This window comes from Lycorma delicatula, chromosome 8, assembly GCF_047948215.1.
Source record: "Lycorma delicatula isolate Av1 chromosome 8, ASM4794821v1, whole genome shotgun sequence".
Classification (NCBI taxonomy): Eukaryota; Metazoa; Arthropoda; class Insecta; order Hemiptera; family Fulgoridae; genus Lycorma; species Lycorma delicatula.
This window is the reverse complement of record NC_134462.1, coordinates 71890621-71909224: the sequence shown is the minus strand read 5'-3', so window position 1 is coordinate 71909224 and position 18604 is coordinate 71890621. Positions and strand designations below refer to the sequence as shown.

The 18604-nt window shown below is 30.9% G+C and overlaps 1 protein-coding gene across 1 annotated transcript in view; it reads right to left on the bottom strand.

The window, feature by feature from the left end:
• Dhc16F (Dynein heavy chain at 16F) overlaps positions 1-18604 on the bottom strand; it is a 149275-nt gene that overhangs the window by 83798 nt on the left and 46873 nt on the right. Inside the window, exons 14-20 of the mRNA XM_075373265.1 lie at positions 17833-17948; positions 16804-16949; positions 15200-15345; positions 11748-11880; positions 7009-7147; positions 3421-3633; positions 1019-1204 (exon numbers count right to left, since the gene is read on the bottom strand). Of these exons, the coding sequence (XP_075229380.1) occupies positions 1019-1204; positions 3421-3633; positions 7009-7147; positions 11748-11880; positions 15200-15345; positions 16804-16949; positions 17833-17948 (1079 nt within the window). The remainder of the gene's footprint in view (positions 1-1018; positions 1205-3420; positions 3634-7008; positions 7148-11747; positions 11881-15199; positions 15346-16803; positions 16950-17832; positions 17949-18604) is intronic.

The following is an 18604-nucleotide window of genomic DNA, read 5'->3' as shown; positions in this document are numbered from 1 at the left end:
CAAAAACACAATACTCTGGCTTACGAGAAAGACTTATATTATGCTTCTGTTATCACTTTTAAAAAATTACTGAATCATTTGAAAAATCACATTATTTAATTAAAAACAAACGAATTTCTTTTATGGCTCTGTTGTTGGATTTTTAAATAATACCAATTAAAAAAAAACCTTCTTGATTTTCTGTATCCTGTTCAAAGAGTATATAAATATGTGCTCAAAATAATATTCAATAGCACCTTCTAAACTGTGAATAATTTTGTAGTAATTTCTTATATTTTATGTATTTACATTATTTCTTGTGTTTGTATTTAAATAATTAATATGGACTTAAATCAGCACATGTATTTTATTTTATAATTTTTTGTTTTTATATTTTTAAATTAAATCTTTATTAGCATAGCTAGAGCCAATAATCACATCATTCCCAGGTAGCATTTTTTACAGGTGCCAAATAGGAAACTGCATCCTTGGATAGGTCCTTAGGTAAAGCCACCCAACCTCAAAAATATAAAGGACATTAACTCTAAAGTTCACACATTTTTAGCACAGATCCAATGGATATGAAGTCAAAACTATCAATACATTCTGGAGATGAAGGTGTCAAGAGCAAGGAAAGCATGGATAGTAAGGAAGAGATTATCTATCCACACAAACTAGATACCCACTTCCAAAGGACTGCTTCACCTCCAAAGGAAGCTGCCACCTTCAGATAATTGATGCCTATCCAGCCCACAATCTCTTAGCAGATAGAGTGTCTTACCCAGGACAAGAGCAAGACATTATTGATTAATGATTTTGCATTGACCAGCTAAAATACATGATGCAACAGATTGCTTTTTTTCTGAGAGTTAAACCAGCCTGTTATTTTCTACTTTAAAAATAAAAGGTATCTACAAAACATTTTCAGAGAAGGGATTAAGATAAAAGACCAAAGCTAAGTCATAATTCATGAACAGTAAACATGTTGGAAATATAGGCAAATCAAAACTAAATATTATTAATGTTTAAAAAATATTACCTGTACAGCAATTCTAACAAATTTACCAAGTAGACCATCCTTCCATTCTAAGGTCATTAGATTAACTTCACCATACAATTCACCCATAGTGACAGACTTTGGATTAATTGTGTAAGTTTGTACTGGCCTGTAGTATGGTCCTTCAACAGATGCTGTATGCAGCTGTGTTAAAGCCCATTTAAGAACCTGTATAATCAGACACAGAACTATAACTGTATTTGTAGATAAAAGTAAATTATCAATAATATTGTCTAATTTAAGTTAACTGCACACTGTTTACCATATACGTGGTGTGATCAAAAAATACGGTGAATAAATTAAAAAAAAAAAAAAGTAATAAGGTTACATAGAATTCGATTTAATCTCCTTCAAAGTACTGTCCTTGGCTAGCAATGCACTTAACCCAACGTTGACTCCATGAGTGGAGGCATTTCTGGAAGGCGTCTTTTAGAAGGGCTTTCAGCTGCTCGGTCGTGGCCCTCTCAATGTCAGCAATGGTGTCAATACATTTTCCTTTAAGCACAGTTTTAATTTTTGGGAAGAGCCAAAAGTCGCATGGTGCTAAATTTGGTGAGTATGGCGGATGTGGACAGACAGGAACACTTTTTTCGGCCAAAAACTTGCGAATGAGAAATGAGGTGTGACATGGTGCGTTTTCGTGGTGAAGAAGGAAGCCATTGGTCCATTTTTCTGGTCGCTTTCTTTGTACGTCGTTTCACAAACGTTGCAGTACACCCTTATAAAATTCCGAGTTTACAGCTGTTCCCCTTGGCACAAATTCTGATCGCACTATGCCCTCACTATCGAAAAAATCAACGAGCATCTCCTCGCCCTTTTTAGGGCGAGGAGATGAACTGGTTTTCCATTGAGAACTCTGCATTTTGGTCTTAGGGTCATAGCCATAGACCCAACTTTCATCTCCAGTTACAACTTTGGCCATGAAGTCCAAATCTGCATGAAGACGACCCTTCAACTCCGTGCAATTGACACACAATTTTCCTTCTGTTCATCACTCAAAAGTCTGGGAACAAATTTTGCACTCACTCGTCTCATTTGCAATTCATTAGTTAAAATGCTTTGAACGGATCCGTACGAGATGTTAAGGTCTTCCAATAGCTCTCGAATAGTCATTCTCCTGTTTGAACGAACCATTGTTTCCACTTTTTGCACATTTTCAACTGTTGAGGTTGGTGGACGTCCTACACGCTGCTCGTCTTCAACAAACTCATTTCCGTTTTTAAATCGGTCATACCACTTGTACACAGTCTTCAAAGTTACCACATTATCGCCGTACACCGATTCTAACATTTCATGAGCTTCTTTGGCACTCTTTTGCAACTTAAAACAAAACTTAATGTTAATGCATTGTTCAAAATCCATGTTGCGCGACAGACACGATAAACACAACCTCACTCTAGCGGCTCTGGCAGCTGACTGGCAAGCTTGAACGTGTTACAACTTGTCCCTGCCTGTCTCAGTTGATCACACTATTGGACAAATTACAGCATATGGATGTAGCGTCGGCAGTTACTGCTATAAAAATTCATTCACCGTATTTTTTTATCACACCTTGTATATAATAGTGTGTGAATAAAATACATTAAATACTAAGGTAATTATTAATATGTAATTTTTTTTATCCAATACAGTATATGATATAGATATAAAATGGATCAAACTATACTTCAACCTACATTTTGCTTTAAAAATTTCCTTCCCATTAATATAATTTAGTAGGAAAATTAAAAAAAATTTTCCTTCTATATGTAAATTTAAACTGTTCTGAAAAAATTTGTTTTGATTTTTAATAGTATAGTGCTTTATAAATATGCATACTTATAAGTTTAAAATTCATTTATTATTATTGAGTAACAAAATTTATTATTTTATTAATATATTTCTATTTATATTCCTCTTTTTATGTCATATTATTAAGTCTAACATATGTAGTACCAACCAACCAAGATAGTCTTGATGGCCGGTTTACATTATTTGCATAAATCATGACAAGAGAGGTTTAATTAACTAACATATTTCAATAATTAATGGATATTCTGACAAGTGATTACTGGTAATGGATATCCACTAAATATCAATAATATACCAGCAACATCATAGATACATGGAGAAACTTCAACATAGTTTGCAATACTATCAAAATATCAATAATGCTGAGGTCAACGTCTAACAGATAACTGCATAGACTGGTATGTTGCATCAAGAGCTCAACAGCCATAGTCACAATACTCAGTGTTTGTGATTTATAAATCAAAATTAATATACTCCAGTAATACAATATTCACTGATTTCTACTGCTATAAAAACACCAACCTGTTCACACAATTAATATTAATTTAAAACTATAACAAAATAATAATAAACAGTTACAAATTAATACTAACATTAAGTACAGTCGTTTTACCCCCACCAGTGGGACCAACTGTCATAACACCATGTCTAACAATCATTGTTTCTAGTAACTGTATGACTTTTACTGATGTACAACGTTCAGGTTGCAGAGAATGTTCAATGATAACAGTATCAATTGATTTCTGTAGCATACCATAATCTTGTTCAGGCAGAATAATCCCAGGAAATAAATCATTTAGTATACCCTGGAAAAAGTAACACATTTAAAAAATAATCTGATACAACTGTTTAAAAGCAGTTTGACCATCTCTTTCTACAAGTGTATATTGAGGAAAGAGATGCATGAGGTATATGATTCATATATTATTGGCATCAATTTTGTTGCCAATGATGATGATTGCCTTTTTGCTGTGCAAAAATATCATCAAAGATTTCCAAATAGGGTGATTCCAGGCTACAGAACCTTTGCTTCGGCATTTCAGTGCTTATGTATCACTGGATCATTGCTATTTTCTCCACATATTGCTGAATGGCAAGAACAACATCCTGTTGGTGAAGAATACATAATTCAGCAAATTGAACATAGCCTGGGCATCAGGACCAGAAGAATTCCTTATCCCATTGGTTTATAACAAAGTAAGGTATAGTAGATATTTCAAAAAGATAAATTCCATCCTTTTAATCTACAAAAGGTACAAAATTTATTTGCTAGGGATGTTCCTGTACATTTAAATTTTTGTCACTGGATTTTGGACTGTATATTTACATTTTTGTCACCAGATTTTTGATAGTAATGTAGATTCTGTTTTTGTTTAGTGATAAAGCCAGATTAACTAGAATTTGGAATTTTTAATTAAAAAAACAGTGACATATGTAATCAAATTAATATGGCACTGTTGAAACTGAATACCAAAACATCTCCCATGTATACACTCAGTACAATATTATAAGCAACAAAATATTGGGGCCGTGTATTTTCAATCACATTCTTAAGTGCTTCATATTTAAACTTTTTGCAGAATAATTTGGTACACGTTCCTGTGATAAAAAGAAGATAACTTTCCAGTATTATGATGGGGCAACTCTACACTTTTCTCTAGCAGTTGAATAACACTTAAATGAGACTTTTTTAAACAAGTGGATTGGACATGGCAGACTCATCAAACTGGCCAACAAGGTTACCTCACTGTTTTTCATACTTTTTCAGGCCAGATTTCATATAATATAAATCACTAAATTTACCAATTAATTAATTTTGGATTAATTTTACTGAAGGCAATTTTTTGCCAGCCAACACTCATTATCAAAGCATTTTCAAATCTATGTTTATGTGAACTTTCTTCTTCATTTTCACCAGTAGAACTTGTCCTAAAAGTTTATTACATTCTTTGTGAATCACCTGTTTATAGCCACAAACTATTTTTACTCAGAAATATAATCCTACTAACTATTACACCAAATCTTTAAGTAAATGTTATTGGGTGGAGCTGCATATCATGGATCTCCATTTAACTCTGTCTCTTGTCTCTCCAATCACTAATTCTCCTCAAAAAGGTTTTTCTTCTCCACATTTGTCTTTTTTCAGGTATTCCTTTGTTAAATTAATCACTTTATTTTTTCCTTCAGCATTCTTCCAGTTGCTTAAATAAGGATTATTTTTATTTTACTCCTAGTGCTCTACATCCTAGTGCTTATAAGTCTTCTTGTATTTCAGTAGTTTATTCATTTCATCTCTTCTTACTCAACTTCATTTCAGTTGCCTGTATTTCACTCTTCCCTTGTAATTACCCAAGACCATAATTTGTTTGTACTTCATTCCATATTAAACATATAAACACTTTGATAAATCCTTACCAGCTGGACTCTCACTGCAAACTGATGTTTCTAATTTGATCAAAATTAGACTGCAAGTATATATTATAAATTTACATACAAGATCTGTTCAGAAAAGAACAAAGCTTATTTTTTTAAATCTTAATTTTACAGATTATTGGTCCTTTTACCCTTCAAAGTACTCCCCTCCCATAATCACATACTTTTCCCAGCGGTGTTTCCACTTTGCGAAGCAGTCCTGGATAGCTTATTTGAAATTACCTTTTAGGTTCATGAGAAATTTTCTTTAATGTCATCAATAGTTTCAAAACATCCTTTCATCACTGATTTTAATTTTGGAAATAAGAAAAAAAAAGGAGCCAGGTCTGGTGAGTAGGGAGGGTGAGGGAAGACAGTCATCTGATTTTTGGCACAAAACTGATAAGCTGACAAAAGCTCAGAATGCAGGCACATTGTCGTGGTGAAGGAACCGTGAGTCATCTCGCCACAATTCTGGTCTCTTTTGGTGGATTTTTTCACATAACCGTGGTAAAATGCCTTGACAGTACGCATGGTTCACTGTTTCACCTTGAGACAAGAATTCAAAATGCACAATTCAATGTCTCCTGTTATGAACCTTTGCATGAATGTTTCATCGTCATAGGCTTGTTCAAGAAGTTGCCAACAAATCTCTACTCTATGTTCGTTCTGCTGTTCAGTGAAACGAGGAACAAACTTTGCTGCAACTTGATGCATGTTCAATTTTTCAGTCAAAATGTCATGGCATGATTCAATTTCATGAAACTATTCATAACATTGCGTATGACCCAGAGCATCATCTCTGTAAGCTTGTTTCAAAAGTTAAAATGTTTCTGTGAAAGTTTTCTCCAGTTTCACACAAAATTTTACGTTAAACACACAAATTTGTTGCACTCAAATAACAATAACACAAAAAACTAAGCGAGATATCAACAATCCAAGAACATGTGGTTACATAGGAGGTTCTGCAGAACACAATGCTGCTAAGCACACATCACTAAATATCTCCTTTGCCACGTAAATAAAAATGTTTGGTTATTTTCTAAACAGACCTCGTGTGTGTGTATATATATATATATATATATATAAATACATATATTGTAAATATAAGCTAGGAAAAAATATTGTAGAAGTATGCATGCAGGTGCTATAACTAAACAATAGTGACCTGAGATAATCAAGCTATCTTGAAAATGGTTATGCCAATGGTTACTCTCAAGAATAACTACTCATCAAACACCAGGCTTACTGAGAAGGTGAGGAATAAAGCGGTCTCTTGTTTTCTTCATTGTACTGATTATACTATTGCTTATCAGCATGAGGTAATCTTCAGTTACACAAATCACACATTTACTCTTCTTGCAATAGAGACTATAATCAAGATCTTGGAGAAAACACTAACAGGTGGCATTTTACATGAATCACAGCCATAGGAAAGATTGGGACTTTTTTTTAATGTGAAAAGCATAGAAATTATTATTATTATTATATAAATACAAGCAGTGGAATGCCAAACTATTTCATAATATGAGAGCCTAACATAAAATTAATAAAATGCTATAAAGGAGATAAAACATAAGACACCTTGAGAATATAGTACATAAAAGAACACAGTACAAAAATAAAGCAAATATTTAAAAAAAAAAAAAAAAACAGAAAAAAGCAACAAATTAGCATACCCTTTTTCTGCAGGAAACAAAGAACTGCCTACAACTGAGTAAGGTAAAATAAAAAATAAAATGTTTTATTTAAGATGCTTTACAACATACCTGAAATAGTATTGCATCATCAGATAAAAACTTTGGAAGATTGCTGTCTCTGAGTGCTCTTATTAGGACAATATTTTCACTAATATTTGGATTCTCTCTTTTAAGTGATCCAGCCATAACCAGCACACTTTTGACAGCCCTATAAAATATAAGAAAAAATTTTAAGTAATAGTTTAATTCTATTTTAAGTAATTCTATAAATATTATGCAAAATTTAGTTGACAGTGAAAGTTACAGAAATCATGACTTTATGATAAACAAATAAACTGCCTATAAAGTTTATAACTTAGTATCAAATATATTTAAAAAAAATAAAGCATGTATACCACATTAGTACATCAAATGTATTTAAAAAAAAAAATAAAATAAAAAGTTATATCGAAAATGTCTGACTAATAGTAGAATGTATTAATACTGTGTTTTATGATATATCTTAACTAGCGTACCCCGTCGTGACTTCACCCAAAATATAGATAAACAATTTAAAATAAACAAAAAATGTATTAAAAACCCAAATTTAGCATTCCCATCGTGGCTTCGCCTGTGCTCTATGGTTACTTGTGCTTCCAGTCACGATCGGAGGGTCATGGCTTGCTTCGCTCTCCCTTCCCATTCTCTCCCGTTTCTCTTTCCCTTACTTCCTTTTCCCCATTTCCCTTTACCCCTTTCTCTTTCCTCTTTTCCCTTTCCATTTACTTTTCCTGTTTTCCTTTTCCCCTTTTTTCCATTTTCCTCTTCTTCCCTTTTACCTTTTTCAATTTTTCCCTATTTTCCTTTTCTGATTTTTCCCTTTCTCTCTTCTTCCCCAGTTTTCGATGAATTTCGGTATATGTTCATTTTGGCACTAAGCAGAAATCATGGTTAAATTCTTTGTTATTCCTAATTTAAAAACAAAGCCTTTTCCAGACGCATGTTTATTATGAACTTTTTTCATTATTTTAAACAGAGAAATATAGCTGTCAAATTTAACGACATTCTTCTGGAGCACTCACATACTCATTCTATCACTCTGCGCATGCACACAATGCATTAAATTACTTATTTGACAGATGTAATGAATTACTTCATTTCCATGCTTTACCTACGCTTTTAATCTCAACAAATTTTTTTGCATCTGACATCTTCAATTATTTGCTTTACATATTCTAATTTTTTAATTCCATTTTAATTTAATTATTTATTTATTTTAAATTTAATTTAATATTATTTTATTTTATTTTAATTTTTAATTTAAATTAAATTTATTTAATCCCCTTCCTCTTTTCCCTTTTCTGTTTTACTTTTTCCCTGTTTTCCCCTTTTTTCTTTTCCCCATTTTCACCTTCTTCCCTTTTACCTTTTTTGATTTTTCCCTATTTCCCTTTCTCACTTCTTCCCTGTGCGTAAATCAGTCCAGCAGTTTTTTAGTCTATAGCAAACACACATATTGAAAACATTGCAATGGAATCATAAAATATTTAGTATAGCATATGTTGCTTTTACGTCCAACAGATAACGCTAACACGAAATTTAGTTTTTTATCGATTTGAATCCCTTAAAATCAAAATTTCACAAAATCCTTTCTTAGTGCATGCCTACTTAAAGATACGAAGGTACCCTGAAAATTTCAAGTCGCTACCAATAATAGTTTTGGTTGTACATTGATTATGAGTCGGTGAATCAGTCAGGACATTCTCTTTTATATAAGAGATACCTATCCTAATGAACAAATTGTATTTCTGTAGGCACTTAGGCAGCAAGATTCAAATATCCAACTAATTATTTAGTTTGAATTAACAGTAAAATTTAAGTGTTACAGAAAAAAGATGGAATATTGATATGAGCAAAACCATGCTTACAGAAATTAATTATGAAGCAAACTAACAGTTATAAAATAAATTAAGAGAATTTATTAGATAGAGAACTTCATTAACAAATCTATTGATTAATGGAATGTCTTTTGTCAGAAAATAAATTATATGCACTAAGTTTGAAGCTTTATTAAAAATAAATTATCCACCTGATTTCAAAACAAGTTACATTAAAGTTGATATAATCTTATCATGCAGTCAATGATGTAGATTTTTTTTACTAATTTTTTTAATTAGAATGTTTTTGACCTTTGACTTTGACCTTGACCACTTGACATTAAAGAATTGCATAACATATATTATAAAAGTTATTGCTAACTTCTTGTTTTTTTAGATTATGAAGAATAATTACTTTTCTTATTAGACACTATCAACACAAAAAACTGCATTAAGATAAATCAATGTCAGAGTTGTCAGTACTGGAACTGATGAGTTACTGCTGTGTAGAAACTGAAATGGTGATTTTCCCAGTAGTGGTCATCAATTCTTTTTAACTGTTGCATGCAGAGATTTTTACCTATTGCCAAGGGAGATCTTGACCTACTCTCAATGGTATTTCCCTCTTTTAGCAGGTAAATTAAAAGAATTATTTCTTCATATATAAAGATCTCTAATAAAAATTCAGGTTAGCAATAATTTGAATATAATATTAATCAATTTAAAATAGCGTTGACATAGATTTATAATACATTGCCTTGACTTGTGACAAAGTCAGACTCTTTGACTTTGTCACAACTCAAGGACTTCACCTGTGACCATTAACAAAGGTCAAGTTTTTGTTAATAGATAACAAAGACTTGGCTTGTGTTTCTACATTACACCGTTTTGAAGATAAAATGGCTTTACAAATTAACAGTTCATAAACGGTTACGTAGGTTCAGATCTGAAATTCAAGTGGTAAGTTAATAATATGGGTTACCTTATGTAAATATCTGAGTCTGAATGGTGTAATAGTTTTAGCAATTGATCAAAGTTAAACTGTACAACAAAATACTGTAACAGTTGTCCATCCATTCTTATAGCTTTAATAATTATTAAAAAAATAAACAAAAAATCCTGGCTGTCAGCAAACAGTTTGCACCTCAGAAAATGTGGAATGACTGTGGCATTACAGCAAATTTCATGACATTCTGCTAGACAATATTCCATAGAACAATTCATGTTTGATAGGAGTGTTATGTTATGAGTTCACATGGATTTGAATTTTCATCCATTTAAAATTAAAGCGATTTAAGAATTACTGTCTTGAGATTTACATCAGTAAATTGTAATTTTACAAGAAGGTCTTAAGAAATTATTGACACACTCACAACCACAACTTTTATCCAATTCATTAGTACCAGATGAGGCCTATTTTCATCTAAGCAAATTTATCAATAAATAGGATTTTAGGTACTGGGCATAGGATAATTCACATATTCTGCATCTATCTCCTTTGACAGCAAGAAAGGTATTAATTTGGTATGGAATAATTCATTTGAGATTTTCCAGACCGTACTTTTCTCAACAACGCAATGGAAGAACAGTAACGTCTGATGCATTATATTATGTGGCCATGCTGGATGATATTTTCTCAAGCTTCACACTAATTTACACTCGTGGTTTCAATAAAAAATAGTGCAACATCTCACATGGCATTACTTACAATTCAGACTGTCATCTCCAGACAAACCTCATCTCTGGTAATGGTGATGTAACTTAACCTTCATGCTCACCTGATTTATCCAGCATGCAATTACTTCTTACAGGGATATTTAAAGCATGCAGTCTATAACAGATGATCTGACAGCATACATGAGTTAAAAGAATTAATCACAACTGCAACTGACCAAATTCCATTAGAAATTTTGAGTAAAAAGTACGAATTCTCTAGAGCAATGGAGCCCATGTTAATAATGTTATTTTTAAAATGTAGTAGTCAAATAAAATGTCTTCTCTATATACTTTTTAATTTTCTAAGTATTAATATCAAAATCTAATAATAAATTACCTACTTTAAAATTTTCTAATTAATTCTCCCTCATTCATATAATGTATTTCTTATTGTATTTTTTAATTTATTCTCTAATTGTATTTTTTTATTGTCTAGTATTATAATGTGTACATATAATAATAATATAACTAGTTTTGTTGGGATAATTGTTGCTATAAAGTTTATCATAATCACTTTTTCTGCTAGTGGTGTTAAAATTCAAAGTCCTCTGAATACAATTATATCACAACTTTATTTTTCACATAGCCATAATTGTGTTTATCAAATTATGATTATTACATGCAAATTTATTTTAATAAATTCAGCAAAAACTTTTCAAATTTTTGCTTTCCCAAAACAAATAATAATCAAACCACACTCTTTTTGAACAAATATTAGAAAGAATCAAAACACTTGTTGAAATAAAGGCAAGGAAGTTATCACGTGTATAGTCAGAGCTGTAGGAAAGATTAAGAATTTTCCATTGACACTTGTAAGAAATCAATGTCATCAATCGTGATATGGTGATAAAAATTTGTCTCTTGTGGCAGTGGATTTTTATTTGAAATCAGTTAATACCTTCTGGTATTACCACCAATAGTCACAACAAAGGGTTAGTTAGTTGAGGGAAAACCAACAACTGATAAATGGCTGATAGTTACTTAATTTAGCAACTGAATCTATTGCCAGCTTGTAATCAATCTTGTGTTGCTATAAACACTTATTATTAGCAAGTAGCGCCTTTACTTGAATTATTTTATTTTAAGCCACTTTGCTTTTCATTTGATAACAATTAATCTGTTAAATTATTATAGTAAATTTTTATATGGTAATAGATTAAGCATAATTATAGAATGATTTTTTTTTTTAATTTATTATTAAACTAATTCAATAAAAAGCCAATTTTTTTTCTATACCTCATTCCAAAGTCATAATGGTCTTGCTGAGATAATTGTTCACTACAAAGTTTATACATATTTACCATTTTCTTTGCCAATGGTTTTGAAGATTCAAAACCCTCTGAGTACAGTATAACTTCAGCAATCAATCCTACAATCATCCAAATAAATCACAGATTTTAATAAAATAAAAAAGCAAACTGACTAGATCGTTAATCTATAAAAGCATATATTTTGTTCTTAACTAATGCATGCATTTCACCACAGTTAAATTATGTAGGAAGTGAAAAAATGGGATCATAAAAAATAATATTTTAAAAGTAAAATATATAAAAATCCATCTTTCACAATTCACAAAAAATAGGTGATAAGATTGAACAAAACAATTACTAAACATTCTTTACTGAAAGTACGATACTACCAGGATTCCAGAGCATTCTATACCCATATGCTGACAATTGTACTGTTTTGTTACATTCTATAGCAGTAAGTTCACACATATAAAAAAAAATCTTTAGAAAAGGAATCATTTCTTGGTTTTCAGCACACACACTCATCTATTCCATTAGCACCTACGGCAAGTCTCTACTTCTTAAAGACATGAGAAATAAATCAGCTTATTTACAAGTGAGTTATACACTGGCACAGTGTCCTTATTGACTGACTTTTTTAGGTATTGCATTCCCCTTACGACACTAACCTCAGATGTCAGTACTGCTAGTATACAACTACTTACTTGGATTGTACCTTGTTCATAAGTAAAATTCATACTATGATCTTCCCTCAATCTACAACCTAGAGTACATCTAAAAGCTATTCTAAGACTGAAATATTTTCAGTATCAGATTTAAAATTTTCGTTTATACTGTTTTTTATTGCTTTTCATTCCATCTAAATATGACTAAAACAGGAAAAATATGGAGGTAAATTGCCATTCCGCTGAAGATTACTACGCAACATATTACCATTAACAATGTCATGCCTTGAAAAGTTCACTGAAGATGCCAAAGACACCAGAACATTGATTGATCTAGGACCTGTCAAAGTCTCATTGAAAAAATCACAGTATCAAGTACAGACCCTGTTCTTGAAAAATCTATATTTATTTGGCAGTAACACATGAAACTGATTTAGGTACGATGATAGCCTGCAATACCTTTAGAGAATTCTTGAAATAATAGAGATGACTGAAATAGTATAGTAATTGCCAGTATGCCCCTACAAGCCTTTTTATTTTTACAGTTTTAAAACTGATTAGAAAAACACCCGCATTTTTCTAGCATTAGGCTTGAGGCTTGGCAGCTGTATTTCTCTTTTTTATGATTTCTAACTTTTTGCTTTTATTCACCAATTAGTCAGCTCCACAAAAATTACTGAGTTTAATTTCAGTAGTTTTTGTTTTTTTCTAATAGTTTACACTCTGCTTATCACAAAGGGCTTTAACTTCAAGCTTCAAGAGGCTTTAACAAGGAAATATTATTGCATTTTAACCCTGACTTAGTCTGGTTACCTCTTTTAGGGGTTGAAGATGGATTTAAAGGTAATGTTTTCTCAAAGAGTAAAAGAAATTGAAAATTAGAAAATTTTTAACATAGCTTTTAATATAACATTTAAAATTTTAAGTAATTAATTATATCCCACTAAATTTTCTTATTTGAAATTTAAAAAAGCTGTTCTCAGGTAGGAACTATTAGAATAATTTCTGTAAGAAATATTTTTCACACAATTGTCATTTGAAGTGCTGACCACCCAAATGTCTGTGATTATCTCAAATTTACAGAAAATGATTAAGTGAAATTTTTACTAAGAAAATAATGATATGAAAGAAATTAAAAAAAATGTTTCAAACAAAGTCCAAATTAGATACATGAATTGAGAGTAATTTGGATGCAAATTGCTGAATTGAATTGTAAGCGAAAATCGTCAAAAACGAATTGGCGATGATAAAACTATTATAAACCAGTAAAAATGTAGGAATATCTCTCTCTACATAATGGTAGTAGTACTTATGATGAATCCAAGACAATCAGGAGATACAACTAATAATCTGATTATTATCAGCATTTTTATTCAGTTATTCTCTACTATGGCATAAGCTATTCAAGAAAACATTTTCATAGTAACAGTTTTAATAATAAGTTTTATCAATATAATTTAAGTTACATTCAAAGTTTTAAAACTACAGATTATCAGTGTTAAAATACTATTGATGGGGAAATTTGTATGCATATCAAAGAGTAACAATGCTAGATATAAATACAAAGTCAAAACAGAATATCAACTCTCTAGCATATCAATAATCAACTATATCAACTAGTTCAATGAATATAAACTAGCATTGATATGCTACAATATAAGGCTTGAATTTGTTAATGTATATGCTCTATTTTGCTTTGATAATGTTTGATCACCACACAAAATTCTTTTATTTTATTTATTTTCATTAATTTATTTTCACAAATCACAATACTTGATAAACACAAATGACTGTCAACAAAAGAATTATGCACGCATATCAATGAAACTTGATGTGTGCTCCTAGCGGAAATGCAGGAAACAAAGAATGACCTCAACAAAGCAACATCTCTTTTTTGCCAGACTTATAAAAAAAAACCCTCATATAACATGTTTGTACATTAAATAAGTTTTTTTTTTGTTAAGTATGTATAGTTTGTAAGAAGTAAAATGTATATTTTTCTGCTTTGAGTAAAATTTGCATAATGGTCATCCAGTGGTCCTTTTGGAAGGAGTACAATTTTATATTAGGAGAGGAGAAATTCCTGTATATGTTTTTCAACAACCACCACCACGATGACAACCACTACCATAATGTTGACAATGACTACCACCACTACTATCTCCACCGCCTCCACGACCATGAACACAGATGACAGTGATAAGAATAAGAACATCTGCACATTTACTGTTATTGTACGACTCAAATGGCAAAAAATATAACTGCTGTTGTCTAGGAAGGATATAAATATATTTTTACTAACGCAGTTTGGTCAACTGGTTCCTTTATTTAAAAGAAAATTTAAATCTGAACTACTTACATTAACCAATCCCAAGTTTAAATAATTTTAAACTTTTTCAGGCTGAACAGAATAAGCCTTACCCATCTTTTAAATTTTGAATAAATGATTTTATTTTAGAATAAATTATGAAAATTCTTTTTTAAAGAGGCAATTATCCCCATTGTCTTAACTGGATCTGTCTATGATTATTAAACTTACATTAGTGAACTCCATTGAAGAAGGAACTGAATATTAGCTTCGAAATGTCCTCTTGATTTTAAGCCACAACATGGCTTGGCTTTGATCTAAAAGGCCACCAAGCTTTTTACAAACATAAGTAGAAAAATGTTTTAATAAAAAAGAATGGTGTAATTTTTTCAATGATTCCTCTCTAAAATATTTATATAATATTTAACCTTCATTAGTGGTATAGTAGAAAATTATATTATTTACCATAATCTGGTACCATCATTGCCATAGGTCGGAATAATGATTTTAAATTATCTGGCAATTCAGTACGACCAGCATAGCCTGGATTCATGGTAATAAATGCAGCACACGTCATAACTAACTTTATTTCACGTCCTTCAAACATAAACCTATAAATAAACAAAAATTTCCATAAATATTTTAAATTTCCAATAATTATAATATATTATATGCTATTTGAATTACAACACTGTTATGAAACCTAAAATAAATAAATGCAAAACAGTGTAACAATTGTGCTGTACTAATTCTACTCAAACAGCTCTGAGAAAACCATAATTACCGAATTATGATAAAATATTTGTTAGAAAACAATAAACTAAATGTGATCTTATTAATTATGATATATAGATGTTTTTGTTTTGATCTTAGTACTTTATTACATTTTTCAAAGAAACTTATAGATATTTACTGAATATTACTGAAATAATTTCATTAAGTTTTACTAAAATTCTGTTACTAGTCATTATCTAGATTCCACACTGTTGTCATGTTATCTGCATTATTATTTATTTTTATTAAAAATATTATCTTTGATAATTATTACTTCATTAGAAATAAAAGTTTTTATTTTATAGACAAAGATAAATACAGTTTTTATTTTATTTTACAGATATTTTACCACCAGATCTCTACTTTAGATTGGATTGGATTGGATCCAGCCAGCCTCCAATGATAGCCTTTGTTTTTTTGGGGGGCTAATTGTAAGCCTCTGCTGACCAGCTACCTTCTTACAAGTTCAATGGTGGCATTTCCTTTCATTGCTACCTTCGCTTCATTCCTTCCCAGTACGATTAATATACTTTTTTTTTCTTTTTGGGGGTCAAAAAACACTTTCACGTTATCGGCTGGGTTAAAATAATAACAAGAGGCTTCTTCTAGGATATTAAAATATTAGCTAGGTATGGTTAATACTATGATGAAAACTAAGGTAATAATAGGAATAAAACTGAAACAGTAAAAGAAATGCAACAATTAGGATAATAAATGAAATGTGAATAACAAAATAATATCAAAATTTTGACGGGTTACATTTTATTAAGTATTTTAATTCTTTTTAGAAATAACAATACTTGGTCAAGTACATTCTTGTCATTTCCTATGATGCAGTGTATATCTCTTGGCAATTTAAATTTGCAATGTTAAGGCTGCATAGCACATGCAGTCCACAAGGACGTGGTGCACAGTCAAGTGATATTTGCACCGACAAACAGTGGTGTGCTCTCCGGTGACATCAAGTGTCCGTGAGTAGCTTTGGTATATCCTAATCACAATCTACACAGGACCACTTCCTCAATGAATTTTCCTGCATGAAGTGTCCCATGGTAACACTGGGTCTTTTATGTGTCAGAGTTTATTATCCGCTGCAGCAGTCCAGTCATCTTGCCACCTTCTTTGAAGTGTATGTTTAATAGAATTGATGAAATCGGTAGTTGTAACTCAAGTGGAGAAAGACTGTTGGCTACATACATCTTTAGCAGCAGAATCTGCATGCAATAAAAATCACAATTTACATGTAAATGCATACAACAATGAATTTTAAATGTGAAATTTATTCTTTTACTTACTTCGTGGCTCTTGCAACTTTAGCATTTCTGATTGTAATTAACTGTTGAGCAATGACAGACAATACTTCAATATCAATTCTGTTGAATTCATCAAAACAACACCAAGCACCAGACTGAGCTAAACCAGAAAAGAATCTTCCCATCATCTAAAACAAACAAAAAAATTAGCTGATATTAAGATATACAAAAATATCTTTAGAGTATCTGAAAGATACTCTTCATTAAACAAAAAATACCACAAGTGTTATATTGAAAGCAATTTAAGATTATATTATACTACCAAATCTAACATTTAATGAAAAAAATTTAATCTATTTAGTACATTATAATGGTTATTTCAATATATAATTCTCAAAATCAGTTTAATTACTGACTGACGTTTTGTATTTGTTGGTTTAATACTTTTTGAAAGTGTCTGTCAAATATTTTCTAGTAACTAACAGGAAAGTTTAAATGACAGTGCATGGTGGTGTATTCAACTCTATTAAATGTGGTAAAAAATCCATACAAAAATGCTTATAGTTTGCACCCTTTCTTTAGTTAGTTTCAAATCAACAATTGAATTTAACACAAAAATACTATTAGTGGTTAATAATTTTCACAGGAACCTGTCGGAAATTCATTTAAAATCTTGTTCTCTTCGACCTAATTATTCATTTTTCTAATGATTGATCGGTGGCCCTGTCAACAGTTTTGCCAATACAATAAATGAAATCCCTCTATAGTATGATCCATCCTTGCAAAACACACACTTAGCACATTGAATCTACTGTCTTATAGTATACTTTTTTAACTATTAATTTTTCAAGCATTAGTCAGATTCTGGGTATGAGCTTTCAACTGAATTTTTAAAAAATTTGTACAGTTTTAATAACTGACAAAATAATAACAAAAACATTATATAGGTAAGAAACAACATTTTATTGTCTTGGTAGTATAAATAATTAACATTACTAAAATTATTCATATTATTTATTATTTACAGTGAAATTTAAAAGTGGCATAAAAATAGTTAAACTTATAATTAACCTTAAAATCAAGCCCTTCAGAGCAGTTGAAAACAACACATTGCACTGCAAGTGATTTGGCTAAATCTTTTGTTGTTTCAGTTTTACCAGTTCCAGCTGGTCCAGCAGGAGCACCTCCTGAAAAACACAATTTTTCACTTCAAATTTAAAGTAGACAGGAAGACTACTTAATTTATTTAAACAATTTTTTGAACATAATTTTCTAGTGAATTTTTTTATTTCAAAATTAGATGCCCAGTACAACTCCAATGTATCCCAAACAAGATTAGGATTATATATAATTTAAAGTTCCAAGTTATTTTTTAACCTTTTCTTTTTCCTGTTTAGCCTCCAGTAACTACCGTTTAGATAATTCTTCAGAGGATGAATGAGGATGATATGTATGAGTGTAAATGAAGTGTGGTCTTGTACATTCTCAGTTCGACCATTCCTGAGATGTGTGGTTAATTGAAACCCAACCACCAAAGAACACCGGTATCCACAATCTAGTATTCAAATCCGTGTAAAAATAACTGGCTTTACTAGGACTTGAACGCTGTAACTTATTTTTTAACCTAACTATGATCAAAGCTTACTAAATATTAATATTTACAATTGCTAATTGTAACATTTTGAGTCTTGGGAAAAACTGTTAACTACCCTGGCTGTCTCCTCTGTGGACACAGGAGACAGAGGCTGCCCTGCAGGAGCAGGGCAGCCTCTTCTTTGTATGGCCAATGGAATTGCAACCCTGTTTTTTGTATATATGGAACTAAGGGTTTCTGTTTCCTGCC